Genomic DNA, 16651 nt, shown 5'->3' on the forward strand with positions numbered 1-16651 from the left:
TTGAATGACAATGCAAACCAATTGCCATACACAGGACATTATATACACAAAAAGATCACAGGCAGAACACAACTCTGGACAAGGTTAATGGCAGGCAATATGGGAGATCTGTCCATTATCCTTAACCCTTTAGTGTCATGAACTGTGGGGAAAGATTGTTAAATTTCAACTAAAGGGGATCCACAGAAAATCATCTATGTCTTTTAGTGTACCTGTCTGCTCTCCTGACATGTATGTTTTAGTAAATAACATGCATTTCTCATAAAATAAAAATTCCACAATATCTTCTCTTTTACAATTTGCCATTGTGTTATTCCTCATATTAAAGTGACTAGATTGACAACTGGGTTTTACTATCGCATCAGTCAGTAGAGCACATCTCTACACACCCTAAAGCTGTCCAATCAGGGCTGACCAATCTGTGTCACATTGTGCAGGGACACACCTCATTAACTAGTGGAATGTTAACTCCCAGGGCTTATTCCCACAGACGTGGAAGCCTGGTAGTGTATCAATGTATCAATATCATGCCAGGAGTGGGGAAAGTGTTTGAATATTCGTGGAACTGCTGTGCTATTACAATGCCATGAATATTGCTCCAGAATTGTTATTTTAAGACAATTTTTTACAAAAATAAATCTGCCAAATGATCTAAAAGGTTCTCTTTATGTCTAGGTTTATGCTAAAAATTAGAGATGGTCTGAACCGAGTTCGGTTCGGGTTTGTACAAACCCGAACCCTCGGTAATGATTCCCGCTGTCTGCCCGCTCCATGGAGCGGGCGGATCCAGCGGGAGGACTGCCTGGAAAACTGGGATACAGCCATAGACATAGGCTGTATCCCAGTTTTCCAGGCGTTCCTCCCGATGTATCCGCACGCTCCACGGAGCGGGCAGACAGCGGGAATCTGCTGCCGAGCGTTTGGGTTCATACGAACCCGAACCTCGGCAGGTTCGGACCATCCCTACTAAAAATATTTAAATATATTTTTTTTTATAGCTACTTTTAATCAAAGATCTGTCCTGCGGTCCGTTTGGCAGGTGATGCAGTTATTGTCCTTATAAACAACTTTTAAACTGGCAGCCCTGTGCCCTAACTTTTCACCACCCCTCCGTCCCTCCTCCCCACCCTCTTCATCATTAGGAATGCCACTGGAACATTTTCTCCATAATGAACATTTGCACAGGTCCCTAACGATCCAGCCCATGTGCCGGGCTGACACAGGTGGGGAATAGGGAGCAATCTGCCTGGAGCATTCCTAATGATGAGGAGGGAGGGGAGGAGGGACAGAGAGGGTGTGCCAGCCTAATGCGTACACAATCTAGGCCACTCCCATAGGGCATGGGGCTGCCAGTTTAAAAGTTGTTTTTTAGCACAATAGCTGCATCACCTGCCAAACATTCCATGCATAAGTACCAAAATCCCAAAATATTGCAGTTTCACACTGCCTTTTTAGTACTGACAATAGGCTAACACTCCATGCCACTTTTTAGCTTGTGCTGTGTATACTGGGCAGTTTTATTCTCTAGATGCATATGAAGGCTATAGTACAATTCTGTCTCTGTCACTATCTGGATTTGGGCTCATTTACACAGTTTGGCTAGGTTGACACTATGTAGAAATGACATCCATCTTACATAATAATAGATATCATTGCACAAATGACGTCCTTTATTTCACAATTTTTCCACAATGACGGCCATTATTATGAAAAATGGACGTAGTTTTTACATAGTGTGAACCTAGTCAAAAACAACAGCACACATTCATACTCCCTCATGCACCCACTGGTTTTACCAATGTTCTTTTCAGGTAGTATGAACTGACCTCCACAAGCTGCAAAAAGAGACAAAAGACATATAATGAGACTATGCAATAGAAAAATTTACTGACATTATTTTATAACTTCAATAGAGCATTATGGGATATATTACATATGGCCCTACTGTTACATGCATACACAGGTTCCTCATTTAAAGAATTTTTTAGGATGTATAAGATATTTCCTAATATAGAGGTATAGAAATGTACACCCTGTTAAATATAAACTTTGACTGTGCTCCCAAACCCTTAAAGGACCTGACAGCTAGGTTATGCTGCCCTTGCTGAGACAGACAGCTGATTGACAGATAGATCCCTAAGCAGTGATAGGTGCGTTCACTGGCAGTGGTGACTCTTTTCGGTGCATTGGGTGTAGGTGAAGACCACCGCTATCTTGTATGGGCTATCGAGCAATCCCCCTGCCAATGAAAAGCAAGCGAGCACTGACAGCACACAGCCGTTCTTACAGAGTCTTTACCGTCAGCTATAGTTAATAAAAATTGAAAAACAAGGAATGCTTGTATGTATTGTTTGAACTGTTGGTTTGGGAGGAAGTAGCTAGCCTCCCCTCTTACATACAATTGCTTGATTTTTATAGTCTACCAAGGACATGTAACATAAATGTCTGGTGATATAATTCAGTATAATATATCTAAAAATCCAGTCCAAATCAGAGATATCCAGTTATGTTTTGTAATTCACAGAACTACTGAAGATTCCCTGGTCTTATAATAATCCCACTCACCGCAGTGCTGGCTCATTTCCTGCTTCACAAAGTTTCGAATTTCATCCTCCTTTGGGTAGAATAGAGGTTATATATTAAGAGAGAGAGAGAGAGAGAGAGAGAGAGAGTACTGGTGTTATAGATTTTGCTAATTAAGGCAATGATTCATTAAAATGTATATATATATATATATATATATATATATATATATATATATATAAAATAAAGCAGGTAGACGGCACTCCAATAAAGTAAATAGGTGCAGGTTTATTCACCAGTATACGAACAGTGACGTTTCGACTCAAAACTGAGTCTTTTTCAGTTTTGAATAAACTGAATAAACCTGCACCTATTTACTTTATTGGAGTGCCGTCTACCTGCTTTATTTTATACTTTGTGGAAGTCGGGGGTCGACTGCCAAGGCCGTGCACCCACCGGCTGGAAGCCATTGACTTTTAGTCAACACAGTGCCGTTCAACACAATCATTCTTTTATATATATATATATATATATATATATATATATATATATATATATATGGTAAATTTATATAATATTTGCTATTGTACATAATGAGTAAGGTGGTTGATCAATCTTACAGTCATTCCTGGAGAGCCTTTATCTCCTTTCACTCCTTCTGGTCCAATGGTTCCCTGAAAGTACAGATGAAGTATACATTACATGATACCACATGATATACATGATATATATATTCATTACATTTTGTAATTTGGAACACAATCTTACCTGGTCGCCTCGCTCTCCTGAAACACCAGGGATTCCACGTGGCCCTGTAACAGTTTCTCCAGGAGGGCCCCTATCCCCCTATGAAAATGGTGTAAACCAGAACAGTTTAGGACCGCATTGGTTAAAGAAACTCTTCAGCTTAACACACTTTTAGAAAAAACTCAATATTGTAACATGCTATGAAGAATAAGAGGGCATGACAGCTGTCAATTTACTATTTAAGGGTGCCTTCACACCTACTGGATCCGCAGCAGATCTCATGCTGTGGATTAGCAACGAGATCCGCTGCAGATCCAGTCCCATTCATTTCTATAGAGCACATACTCACAGCGGGTTTCACATCCCGCTTTGAGTATGTGCTTTAACCCCCTGTTGCCTGCAGACCCGCTGCCAAGATCATTCATTACCTGCTCTGGCGACGCGGCTGCATGTGAGGGTCCCGTCTCTGGTCCCGCTCAGCCAATCAGTGGTGCTGATTGGATGAGCGGGACCGATGGGAGCCAGGAGCCGACGGCAGCATATCGTTGCTGTATCAGTCGTTTGTTTTTTAACATGTTGAAAAACAGACGACATGAACGATCAGCCGACATGAACGATGTCGGCTGATCGTTGCCTTCTATTCCACGGGACGATTATCGTCCGAATACGGCCTTTAGACAGCCCTTCAGTTCCCAACACAAATATTGGTAGCAACAGATGGGCTGCCACTCAATAGAGGTGCATACGTAAAGAAAAAAAACTATTCATTTATTTTAAAGAGGTTATATTACAAAGTAATATAACTTTATTAAAGCACTGTATTAGCAGTCTTTGGAGTATCCATTAAATGAGGGAAGAGAAGAGACAATAAGGCTTGTCCTATGTCTTTATCAATTGCTGTGCATGTAACTCAAATGGATATTGTTTGGAGAGATAATGTACTGTATGTTCCATTTCTGTGCAGCTACGTACTGCAACTTTATCCATTAACAAAATGACGCTATTGGTCAATATTCATACCTTCTGTCCTTGAAGACCTTCAGGACCCTTTGTACCAGGGGGGCCAGCGGCTCCAGGAGGCCCAGGATTTCCATCAACACCTCTTGGTCCAGGTGGACCAATAATACCAACTGGACCCTGGCAAGGGATATATAATATAACATATGTCAGTAGGTTTCAACAGCCACCATATTACTAAGTAAAATAATCACTGATCTCAGTGAGACCAGCTAAAGAAGACATCAAGGTGCACTGCCCCAGGAGAAGATAAATATTCAAAGTGTCCATGGAGCCTTATTTAAGAGTTTTGAAACACAGGGCTATCCAGATATCCCTCCAGGGAAGGACCTAGCCAAGGCTACAGTAAGGAGACCACCAAAACCACCATATTAAGTGGCCCTTTCAGGCAATATCTAACTCATTGTATGAATCCAAGGATATGACAAGGAAAATATAGAAGCCAGGTATCCATCCACAGACAGCTGTTTCGGGGTGTTGCCCCTCATCAGTGTGGAGTAAGATTCTGGCTAGGCGGGAGCAATGCCTAGTAGACATATTACAAAGACATTTTTAAGGCTTCTGAAAAAGTTCTCCTGCATATTACTTCTTCATGCAACTTCCACTATAGTTTAGGTTCAACACCTGAGGCCAAATTATCAGAGTGCATCTTTAGTAAGACGCCTCAAGCATATCCCCTAGTACAGAACTAAGTAGCTGTGACCCAAAGTCTTTTCTGTCTAAACTGTTAATACCTGAAATAGCTAGGCTCTTTTCCTTAGTGAGACCATGAGGTTGATGAACTTGAAATTTAATTTAAGTTTAATTCATGCAGACATTATTATTGTTTATTGCACTATAAAGTTAATAAAAAACTAGATAAAATAAAAAAGGTTAATTTAGCAGTAGAGATGAGCGAACCTCGAGCATGCTCGAGTCCATCTGAACCCGAACTTTCGGCATTTGTTTAGCGGTGGCTGCTGAAGTTGGATAAAGCCCTAAGGCTATGTGGAAAACATGGATATAGTCATTGGCTGTATTCATGTTTTCCAGACAACCTTAGAGCTTTATCCAAGTTCAGCAGCCACCGCTAATCAAATGCCAAACGATCGGGGTCGGATTGACTCCAACCCGAACCCGGTTCGCTTATCTCTATTTAGCAGTAATTTCAAATAATTATATACCACTCACCCTCTCTCCTTTTTCTCCCTGATCTCCTTTTACACCCTGTAAGCCTTCCATTCCTCGATCACCCTATAGAAGATCCAAACACAAAGAATGATTATAAGAGAAATGCAATAACTTAGAGATAAATAGTCTGTTGTAGCAATCTGTATATAATGTATTACCTTGGCACCAAGAAGTCCTTCTTTTCCAGGCAAGCCAGGCTGTCCTGGGATTCCTGGTTCTCCCTGGAATTATAATAATTATTTTTACATATAAATCTATAAGGGTGCACTGTAGAAAACATGATATGGAGCTAGTGGGCAGAGTTTACTGCTGCTCATGAATACCCAGGACTACTGAGCTCACGCACATAATGGAGAGGACTAAACACAGAACCTATGGACAGGCTGTATTTTGGAAGAAATCCCCTTTAAATTTAGGTCCTGTTATGAAAATGTAATTGACTGTGATGATATATTGTACCTATATTGTACTCTATATATATATATATATATATATATATATATATATATATATATTATTTCAAAAAGCAAAAAAGATGTCTAAAAATAAAATGAGTACACTTACTGAATCTCCTTTTCTTCCAGGAAGACCATGGCGTCCAGGCATGCCAGTGTCACCCTACAATGAGTAGCATTTAGTTATTATCAATGAATGACTCTTTTGTCGATGTGTTGGAAATCACTATTCACCCCACATTTTCAACATAAATTTACTTAAAGTCCTCAATGTCTCAAAGCAACAGAACTACAGGTATGTGCAATGGAAAAATGTCAGTGGTAACTATTACCTTATCTCCTTTCTCTCCATCCTGGCCACAAAGACCCTTGATCCCACGATCTCCCTTAAACCCAAAATAAGAGAAATTGATATAGTTATTAGGGAAAAGAGAATTCCTTTTGTTGAGTATTGTTTAATGATCATTATGTAAAATAATATTTTATAGAATTGCACTATATGGTAGTATTTCTAGGTTTCTTACTTTTGACCCTCTTAACCCATTCAGACCTGGTTCTCCTTTCTCTCCTCGTTGTCCAGGTAAGGCATCTTTACCCGGCATACCCTGAGAATAAAATTTTATTGTGAATGTGTATTTACCAAACAGGAAGTAATTGAGAGAAAGGATTCAAGATTAATTGTGGCCTGTCGTCCATCCTCATGAGCACAAGGTTCTTCTTGCCCCTGGCACTTTAACATTATCAGGCAAAGAAGGTTAAAGCTTCCGAAGAGTCATAATACTGTCCTGTCTTAAATGGTGGGGATGGTGAAGAGGATGGGGCAGGAAGTGCAAGTGGCAGGAATATGAAAGCACTAGGGATGGGGGAATGAATCAGAACCAATGACTCAAGACACTAGTATTTTAGGGCCACTGTATGATTGGAGATACTCACTGACTCTCCTGGATCTCCTGGCTCTCCTGTTTCTCCCTGAAAAAAAGAATGAAAAAAGCTGAATGTCGATTGTTTCAAAGTACTTTGCTGCAGAGACGTTTCCCTTCCACTGATGCTTTTGGCTGTACATACAAAATGCTGTATGCGATTATGGTAATTATCGCCAATATTATTGTCAGTTTTGACTATAATTACCTTTTGTCCTCCAGGCCCACGTGGTCCTATAAAACCAGGTGCACCTTTGTCTCCTGGCTCTCCTTTGACTCCCTAGTAAAGAAATTTGTAACACCAATATAGTGACTCAGTAACTACTGAATTATACACTTTATACTGTTCAACAAGATGTCTTGTGAAAAAACTTGAGGTCATCCTGGGGTTGTTCATGGGAATCAGTTGGTTGGGATGCAGTTTATCACAAACAATAGTCCATATGAGGGTTCTGGCAAATTCAAAGAACCTCTGTACATCACATCTGGTTTCTAATGAGTGCTTGCATCAAGCTTCATTTTGAAAGTAGTTTCTTGGACAAATGTTTTTGTCAACCATGATCCTTATGACGTTTTGAACATATACCTTTTTTGAATAACTTCATTCACTTGGGGTCCTTTTACTTGGCCCAAAATGGAGCTGTGTACGGACACATGAGTGCAAATCATTGAGATCGCTTGCCTTTACAAGGCACTATAATTTGTGTGGCCGGGCCACACAAAAGCTTGCTGCTGTTGTTTGTGCGGCCACTAACATTGTTATAAGCTATATTTCTCACTAGCACTTTTACATAGGCCAATTATTGTGTAATTGAACATTAGTTGAGACGCTCGGTACTGATAATCGGTCCATGTAAAACTATATACTGAATTTGACATATGATTCAGTCTGACAGGAGATGTCAGGAACATGTATATTTCCTTATAACCTACTGTAAGCCTCTTTTTTCTTGCTGTGTTACCTTATCTCCATTTATTCCTTGATCACCCTTTTCCCCCTTTTCTCCTTCAGATCCTTTCACTCCTCGGTCCCCCTGAAAGGCAACAAGCAGATAAAATAGAGCATAAGATCCTGATTTCTGTGTGTGCATATGGCAAAATAAAGAAAACTTTTTAATTTACAAAAAGGACGCTGTCTTCCCAACCTTTTTCTAGATCCTTGATTAAAGATGTAGATAGAAAAAGAAGAAGAGGCAGAAGAGAAAAACACAGGAAAGACAGGGGAGAAGAGATTAAGAAGACGGTTTCTCTAACATAAGTTACGAGTGGTCTGTGATTTAAATGGACAACTACAGTTCCAGAGTACCAGACAAAGATAACTGGCCTATATGATTGACCTCTATGGTTCTTTTTTATGTTAAGCATGTTAATTAAGTTACATGGATTAAGGACACTCGGTCCTTCTTGTATTGCATTTTATATCTACTATTGTACTTTGTAAATTGTTTTACATTCTTATAATATATGCAATAAAGAACTAATGAAAAAAAAGAAGATAAAAATAGAATGAGATAGGAGAAAAAAAGCAGAAGCAAAGTTGGGATAACAAAAAGAAAGGAAAATTTGAACAGATGAGGACATAAATGAAGAGTAGCTCTGTACTGTATGCATTCTTCTGACCTACCGGCTCTCCTTTATTTCCTCTTGCTCCTGGAGGTCCTTCAATGGTCAACGTATCACCCTGGACAGAGCAAAAGAAAAACATTTGAAAAACATTTGGTAGCTGCAACCTGTAGTCAGACTTTTGTATAGAATACCTTCATATGGGTGAATTTACCTTGTCTCCCTTAAGTCCAAATGGTCCTGGATCACCCTGAAATAGCATATAACACCATAGGGTTAAAAAGGGTCCACTGCTGGATTATAATGTCCATACAGTATGCACAAATGCTTCTTAGTACTTAAAGCGATTATACATTTGTTACAATCTCTTCCTTATTAAAAAGGTCATCAGATGTTAAGCAGACTATAAAATAATCCCTCAGTGATATGCTATAATCTATAGAGAAACCTGGCAGAAAGTGTTCAGCCATCTGCAGCATCTCCATAGGGGAAATAAGGCTTAACACATTTGTCATTAAACCATTGCGCTGTCTCTGGTGTGACGCCATTAGTGCAGATATTTTCCCCCCCTTCTTACCTTGTCTCCTCGTTCTCCTCTGTTTCCTGGAAGACCCTAAAAAATACAAGAAATGTAAATAAGAATCTACAGTAATTCATCGGAAAAAGGTATAATAAATTACAGCCAGGAATTTCCAACAAAACACAACATCACTGGTTACTTACTGGGGGGCCACGGTCTCCTTCTAATCCTGGACGCCCATCCTCCCCCTGTAAGAATTGAACACATCAATATGAATAGTATTGTTCAGGATAATAGGCGTTCTCTCAAATTTTACAAAGAATATGGCGGCGGATAATTGCTTAGTGGAATAGGGCCTTTAGTTAAGACAACTTTAAATACTATTTGAGAAAACCAGGCTTGTGAGCATATTTTGATCTAATGCTTGGTTTCTCTTAAAGGGGTATTCCGATCAGGACACTTGCAACAGGAAATGCCATAAATGTCTGATTCGGGTCCCACCTCTGGGACTCTCACACATATTGAGATTGAGGGCCTGCTTGTTGCTGCCAAAAGTAACCAGGAAGCGCATAAACAGCATAGCACCATGGTCAGGAAATACACATACGAAAGCCTTTCAGGAGGCTTCAGGAAACTGTCAGTATCTCCTGAGGATAAAAACAGAACTGAAAAATAAGAGTCATACTCTGGCTTCTCCTTCTCTCTTCCTGCTCTGCAAGCACATGAGTGATGTCGCTCATGCATGTAACGCTGAGGGGGAGGGAAGAGGGGAGAGAATGGCCTCTTGTGGCCAGAGGCATAATGCTGCCTCTGGCTTTGGCCACAAATGTGACAGAGCCGGGAGCTAATTGCTCCTTGCCTGGTCAAACACGGCACAGCATTTAACTGTATGCTCTCCTAATTAGGAGGTAAAGGGCCTGTGGCAGTACCTTGCGGCACTTGCCCAGGTGCTGGCCCAGTCTCACTAGCAGAGCTAGTGACATGTCAATTCTTTAATTCTATGAGCAGAGAACAGAGGCGTGTAAGAAATCCTGCTGAACCAGGCAGAATTTCAAGTGGTGTCCATAGCGCGGGCTCTGCTAGAAATTCCACCACTTTTGCTCAGTGTTAACAGGCCCCAAGGTGAGAAAAATTTGCCTTTTGCCCTCCTCTAGTTTTCATTCTTGATACTATATGTAAGGCACAATGCCAAGACTGACAAAACTCTACCGTATAACAGTTCACCCAGGTGACAATCATTTATTTATGGGAGTTTATACACATAATATGTTATTCTTCCTATAAATAAATGAAGACGTCGACAGATTGAGAACATCATAATAAGTTCTACAGAACAATCATACCCTTGAACCTGGATCTCCTCTTTCTCCTCTGGGTCCCAACTGACCGATTCCTGCATCACCCTAGGAGAGATGAGGATAGAAGATTCAGCTTTGTTACACATAACTTGGTGATAATTTAGCCAATGGGAACAGTGTTATATCAACATAAAGGCTCATTCCAGGCAAAACTGATACATATGCCTGGTATAGGGCCTAAAGGGGCAGAGCATGATTCATGATGTCTTTTTCAAATCCTTATATCATGTTACACCCTTTGCACAACATAGTAGCAGTATTCTATTTAATTTTAAATATTATCCTCCTTAACAAACACAGAAATAGAAATGAGTCATCTAAAATGTTTGGTAATTTGGTACCTGCTTAGTCTAATGGATAGTTTCGAAATTTAGTTGTACATAGGGAAATATAATTTAATCCTACCTTGTCACCTTTGACTCCTGGAGGTCCCGAGGGTCCCTGTAATGAAATTATGATATTGACACCTTGACGTAAGATAAACATATATATTGTAATAAAGTATGTCAAAGCAACTAATAGCAGCTGCCACTAGGAAGGTTCACTGCATACATATTTACACAGCTTCCACTGAGATTAAAACAGTACCACCCCCTAGTGGTATCTGCATACAGCCAGAATTGTATAATTGATCAGAAAAGTCAGAAGAAAATAGAACAGATCGGTAAATATTAATCTGTCAGAAGTTTTATGCTGTCAGAGCCAAGGGAAGCATAAACTAGACATAGGATCCCACATTATAGCATGCTATGATTTATTTTGATGCCCTGCTGCATTTTAAAGGAATCATAGCTTTAACCACAAAGTATAAATTCAAGAAGGCTGTCTCTCCTCTGGCCTTTCCCCACCCAGCTATGCCTAACTATTTGTATAAAGGGAAAGACCAATCACTCAAGCCTCACTCCACCTTACTGGACTTGATTTACAGATCTCTCTCTCTCTCTCTCTCTCTCTCTCTCTCTTTATATATTTATATATATATATATATATATATATATATATATATATATATATAGTGAAAGACCAATCAGTCAAGCCAAGGTTTAGACATAGAATGTTGAAATAGAATGTAGGCTTAGAATGGTGACATAGAATTTAGGCTTAGAATAGGGACATAGAATGTAGGCTTAGAATGGTGACATAGAATGTGGGCTTATAATGGGGACATAGAATGTAGGCTTAGAATGGTGACATAGAATGTAGGCTTAGAATGGTGACATAGAATGTAGGCATAGAATGGTGACATAGAATGTAGGCTTAGAATGGTGACATAGAATGTAGGCATAGAATGGTGACATAGAATGTAGGCTTAGAATGGTGACATAGAATGTAGGCTTAGAATGGTTACATAGAATGTAGGCTTAGAATGGTGACATAGAATGTAGGCATAGAATGGTGACATAAAATGTAGGCTTAGAATGGTGACATAGAATGTAGGCATAGAATGGTGACATAGAATGTAGGCATAGAATGGTGACATAGAATGTAGGCTTAGAATGGTTACATAGAATGTAGGCTTAGAATGGTGACATAGAATGTAGGCATAGAATGGTGACAGAATGTAGGCTTAGAATGGTGACATAGAATGTAGGCTTAGAATGGTGACATAGAATGTAGGCTTAGAATGGTGACATAGAATTTAGGCTTAGAATAGGGACATAGAATGTAGGCTTAGAATGGTGACATAGAATGTGGGCTTATAATGGGGACATAGAATGTAGGCTTAGAATGGTGACATAGAATGTAGGCTTAGAATGGTGACATAGAATGTAGGCATAGAATGGTGACATAGAATGTAGGCTTAGAATGGTGACATAGAATGTAGGCATAGAATGGTGACATAGAATGTAGGCTTAGAATGGTGACATAGAATGTAGGCTTAGAATGGTTACATAGAATGTAGGCTTAGAATGGTGACATAGAATGTAGGCATAGAATGGTGACATAGAATGTAGGCTTAGAATGGTGACATAGAATGTAGGCATAGAATGGTGACATAGAATGTAGGCATAGAATGGTGACATAGAATGTAGGCTTAGAATGGTTACATAGAATGTAGGCTTAGAATGGTGACATAGAATGTAGGCATAGAATGGTGACATAGAATGTAGGCTTAGAATGGTGACATAGAATGTAGGCTTAGAATGGTGACATAGAATGTAGGCTTAGAATGGTGACATAGAATGTAGGCATAGAATGGTGACATAGAATGTAGGCTTAGAATGGTGACATAGAATGTAGGCTTAGAATGGTGACATAGAATGTAGGCTTAGAATGGTGACATAGAAAGTAGGCTTAGAATGGTGACATAGAATGTAGGCTTAGAATGATGATATAGAATGTAGGCTGAGAAAGTTGGCTTAGAATGTATACATTAGAGTAACTAAACTGCAATGTCCCCCATTCCTCCTCATGGTTCCCGGTCTCTCATATAAACTACTGTCTGTGGCCCTTCTTTTTAGACCCCTGCCCAGCACCCCAACTCATCTCTATGGCCCTGTTTCCATTTAGCACAGCTTCCTTACAGACTCTTTATTATCTTATTATTTTTCTCATGCAAAGGTTTTAAAGCTTCTAGTGGCTCATTCACTCAGCTGATCTCTGCTGATCTCTAGCTGGTGCTCAAGAACATTTAATCACATCATCTAGCTTCTAGCTATGTATAAGTCTGTGTAGTTTTTGCCATGATTTGGGCAAAATAGAAGAACAATACTTCATTCACTGGTTGGGAGAAGAAAAGTGGTCCACAGAGGGCACAGGCTCATCTGGCATTTGCCAGATGGCCAGTCCGGCCCTGATGGTGTCAGAGTAGATCATAGTACATTGTAAAGTAGGAGCACATGCCTGTTTTATGTTGCATGTGTTTCATGCATGAAACAACTAACATTATCCCTGGCTAGAGTAATTTTATATATATATATATATATATATATATATATATATATATATATATATATATATATACTCCATTTTGAGCTTTAATATTAGACCCAAAATATTATAGGGGGCAGTTTTCTAAACTGGCGTATCTGCACGTCGGTCTTATCTAAATCTCCGTCCCATGTCTCATGCTAGATATATCTCAATATGAGGCTCCTGAGCTGGTGTAGATTTTCGCAATGACTTAGGCTGGCTTGCAGGTATAAACCAGTGTGAATCAGGCTTGGGGGAGGCTATGTCCGTTCTGTACCTTGCCGTGCCTCCCTGACTGCCCATCAGTTGAGCAGGCCATACATCAGCATAAAGTTCAAAATCTGCAATCTTCTTGTCGATGTATGCTGGGCGCAGGGATGGAAAATACCCCCTATGTGTATGTCCCTGGAGAGAACTACTGATAAATGTGAAAGTGTGAGTGAGGATAGTGACCAATGATACTGTGTCTAACAGATTACGGCTATGTTCACAAAACATATTTTTTTATGAAATGAACGACCATTGTTTTTTTCAATTAAAACAATGGCCGTTCTTGTCATCAAGAAATGTGTTGCATTGAAGTCAATGTAAACAGCGGCGGTTGTTTACACAGTCTATTGAACAATGGCCGTTGTTTGCTACGTGGAAATAATTGGCATAATTGCAATGCTTTTTTCAATGCATGTTTCACACTCATTACAACGGTTGTTGCTTTTAATTGCCAAACAGCGACTGTTGCCTGTAGCCTAAAAGGAGACATAAGGTCCCTACCGCTGGCCCAGAAGCCCCTTGTGCTCCCTGAGGTCCTGGATTTCCTTCTCTCCCAGGAAGTCCGACCAAACCCTAAAGGAAAGTAATAAAATTAGGTGAAAATCTAAACAACAAAACTATGTACTACAAAAGCTGTACTGAAATATCTGTGATGCTTAATCTCACCCTTTCTCCAGGTGCACCAGAGGGTCCAATCTGTCCTGGTTCTCCTCTCTGACCTGGCTGGCCAGGAGGCCCAGCAATGCCCTGCAGACCTGGAGGACCTGGTGGGCCAGGCAGCCCAACATCACCCTAAAAGGAAGGTCAGATAATTCAAAAACCTACGGAGATGTAATGCAATTTACTGAAATTTAACTGTGCACTGCTGAATACGGAAAGACTGATACTGTATATTATTTTGAATTTACCTTCAGCCCTGGTGGTCCTATTTGTCCTGCGGGTCCAGGTAACCCTACGCCAATTTCACCCTGGAAAAGTAGGGATGAATAGGAAACGTTTCTGTCTCTCATAAATTGCTGATTCAAGGATAAACTATATTTCTAGAACTTACTTTCTCTCCTTTAGATCCAGAAGAACCCTTGGCACCCTGCAAATAGTAAAAGTCTGGTCACTTTCTCATACTATTTGCAGACTGATTAATGTGTAATGAGACACCTACAGTATATGAATGATTGGGAATTACAGTACAAGCCGTGGGCACTGGAGGTTAAGGCCGCATACAGAATAGTACAATAATACTTTATATGTGATACAGAACAAGTAGCAGAAAAATGTTGCATTTGAGATGATAAGCTTGTCACTTAGAGGTCACTTACATCTTCTCCAGGATCTCCAGTTTCCCCTCTTCTCCCTTGTTCACCCTAGCATATAAAGTAAGGTATGGCAGTGGTTACACTAATGGTAATTTGAAAAATATAATAATAATAATAATAATAATAATAATAATAATAATAATAATAATAATAATAATAATAATAATAATAATAAATGATAATAATAATAAATGATAATGTATATTTTGGGGACTTTGGTTCTATATCTCTATAGCTCATCTATTAGTACAATGAAATATAAATACAATCCCTCCTTTGGCACCTGTAGGGTAGTTAGATGTAATTGCTCAGGTGATCTTCTACTATTTAAAGACTGTATAAGACAGCACGTTAACCTGTCAGCTCAGTGCTTCGTTCTCCCTCGTTTCCTGCTCACTGCCTGTGCTATTACACACACAGACAGCAAACGAGGAGGAGTGGGAGGGGCTGCCCGAACGATCTTCAGATTGTGCGGGCTCCCCATTGAAGTCAGTGGCGGTCTTCAGCCACTGCTTCTATTGCACAAAGCGATGTGCTGCAGACCGTCGCTAACATAATCGTGCTCTTTAGGCATGTTGAAAGCCATGCTGTGTGTGGAAAGACAACGATCAGCCGACACGCACAAAGTCAGCTGATCATTGCCTTTCAACATGTGCTATTACACTAAACGATTATTGCCCTGAATGGTTGTAGTAAGGCCGACAATTATTTAGTGTAATACGGCTTTAAAGGGGTTGGCCACTTTATAGTAAAATGGCTCAGAGTACAGTATTGGTAACTGTAGTCACTGTAAATACTGACAGCAGCTTCAAATCAGAGCCCCCCTGCTCTGCCCTGATCTGTGGTGTTTTGGTCCATAAGATTGCTTACATGGAGAAGCATGTGACCAGGCCCCGCCCCCAGTGTCCACCACTGAGCCTGGATGTGTCTATGGAGGACACAGGGGACAGGGCATGGTCACATGCTCCTCCATGTCGGCCATTTTATGGACTGAAACAAAACAGAGCAGGGCAGTACAGCCTGGTGAAGGGGAGTCTGATTTTAGCTCTATGAGGTACACAGGGAGCTGCTGTCAGTATATACATTGAGTACACCTACTAATACTTTGCACTGACCTATTTTACTATAAAGTGGCCAACCCCTTTACGTTTTAGTCCTTTGTAAATTTGCCAGTTGTTTGTGCTGATCTCCTGGGACTTAATATGTGGTGACGTTTATATATTACATGCAGTGAATTAGATGGCTACCTACTACTCAAGAAGAGAGAAATGGAGAGAAGCTGCAGCTTCACCACTCCCAATTCAGGGTGGGGATTGTGTAGCTTCCGCTTCTCTCCATTTCTCTCTGGTCAGAAAAGGAGATGAAGTGGGTACACATCTGTTCTGTAAGGATTTTTATGAGAACTGGGCTTTCTGAACTTCAGAATAGTCAGCAGACAGGGGAAGAACAAGTTGCTGGAAGGGGGAGAAAATGTTTGGCCTACCAAAGAATTATCTAGCAATACTCACCTTCTCTCCTCTAGGCCCAGGTAATCCTCTGTCTCCCTTTTCACCCTGAAACAGAAAACAGCAAATTATTACAGTAATATAACTGGGTGGACACCACCCCAGTTGTACCGGATCCACATTACAGCTGCAGTGGAGGATAAATACAAAAATAAAAATTACCTACCGGATCACCTGGAATTCGGTTGGCTTGGTCACCAGGAGCACCCTAGTAAGAAATAAAACATAACATAGCCAACTCACAAATCCAACTCACAAAGCACAAGCTGTTACAAAGATTAAAGAGACTGTTGCATTTATTTAATTTTGAATCCCCCTCACTGTAATAATATTGATGAGCGGATTCTGTTGACTCCACCCTCTAATGATCCCCTTCG

At 40.2% G+C, this 16651-nt stretch overlaps 1 protein-coding gene across 1 annotated transcript in view; it reads right to left on the reverse strand.

Moving 5' to 3' along the window:
- Positions 1 to 16651, reverse strand: part of COL7A1 (collagen type VII alpha 1 chain) — a 131959-nt gene that overhangs the window by 9347 nt on the left and 105961 nt on the right. Inside the window, exons 87-112 of the mRNA XM_069967921.1 lie at positions 16441 to 16482; positions 16278 to 16322; positions 14773 to 14817; positions 14508 to 14543; positions 14365 to 14424; positions 14123 to 14248; positions 13958 to 14029; positions 10679 to 10714; positions 10259 to 10318; positions 9119 to 9163; positions 8973 to 9008; positions 8610 to 8645; positions 8457 to 8513; positions 7795 to 7866; positions 7041 to 7112; positions 6846 to 6881; positions 6437 to 6517; positions 6245 to 6298; positions 6022 to 6075; positions 5616 to 5678; positions 5458 to 5520; positions 4291 to 4407; positions 3292 to 3369; positions 3144 to 3197; positions 2566 to 2614; positions 1827 to 1835 (exon numbers count right to left, since the gene is read on the reverse strand). Coding sequence (XP_069824022.1) covers positions 1827 to 1835; positions 2566 to 2614; positions 3144 to 3197; positions 3292 to 3369; positions 4291 to 4407; positions 5458 to 5520; positions 5616 to 5678; positions 6022 to 6075; positions 6245 to 6298; positions 6437 to 6517; positions 6846 to 6881; positions 7041 to 7112; positions 7795 to 7866; positions 8457 to 8513; positions 8610 to 8645; positions 8973 to 9008; positions 9119 to 9163; positions 10259 to 10318; positions 10679 to 10714; positions 13958 to 14029; positions 14123 to 14248; positions 14365 to 14424; positions 14508 to 14543; positions 14773 to 14817; positions 16278 to 16322; positions 16441 to 16482 — 1498 coding nt within the window. The remainder of the gene's footprint in view (positions 1 to 1826; positions 1836 to 2565; positions 2615 to 3143; positions 3198 to 3291; positions 3370 to 4290; positions 4408 to 5457; positions 5521 to 5615; positions 5679 to 6021; positions 6076 to 6244; positions 6299 to 6436; positions 6518 to 6845; positions 6882 to 7040; positions 7113 to 7794; positions 7867 to 8456; positions 8514 to 8609; positions 8646 to 8972; positions 9009 to 9118; positions 9164 to 10258; positions 10319 to 10678; positions 10715 to 13957; positions 14030 to 14122; positions 14249 to 14364; positions 14425 to 14507; positions 14544 to 14772; positions 14818 to 16277; positions 16323 to 16440; positions 16483 to 16651) is intronic.

This window comes from Dendropsophus ebraccatus, chromosome 4 (assembly GCF_027789765.1).
Source record: "Dendropsophus ebraccatus isolate aDenEbr1 chromosome 4, aDenEbr1.pat, whole genome shotgun sequence".
In the NCBI taxonomy this organism is placed as follows: Eukaryota; Metazoa; Chordata; class Amphibia; order Anura; family Hylidae; genus Dendropsophus; species Dendropsophus ebraccatus.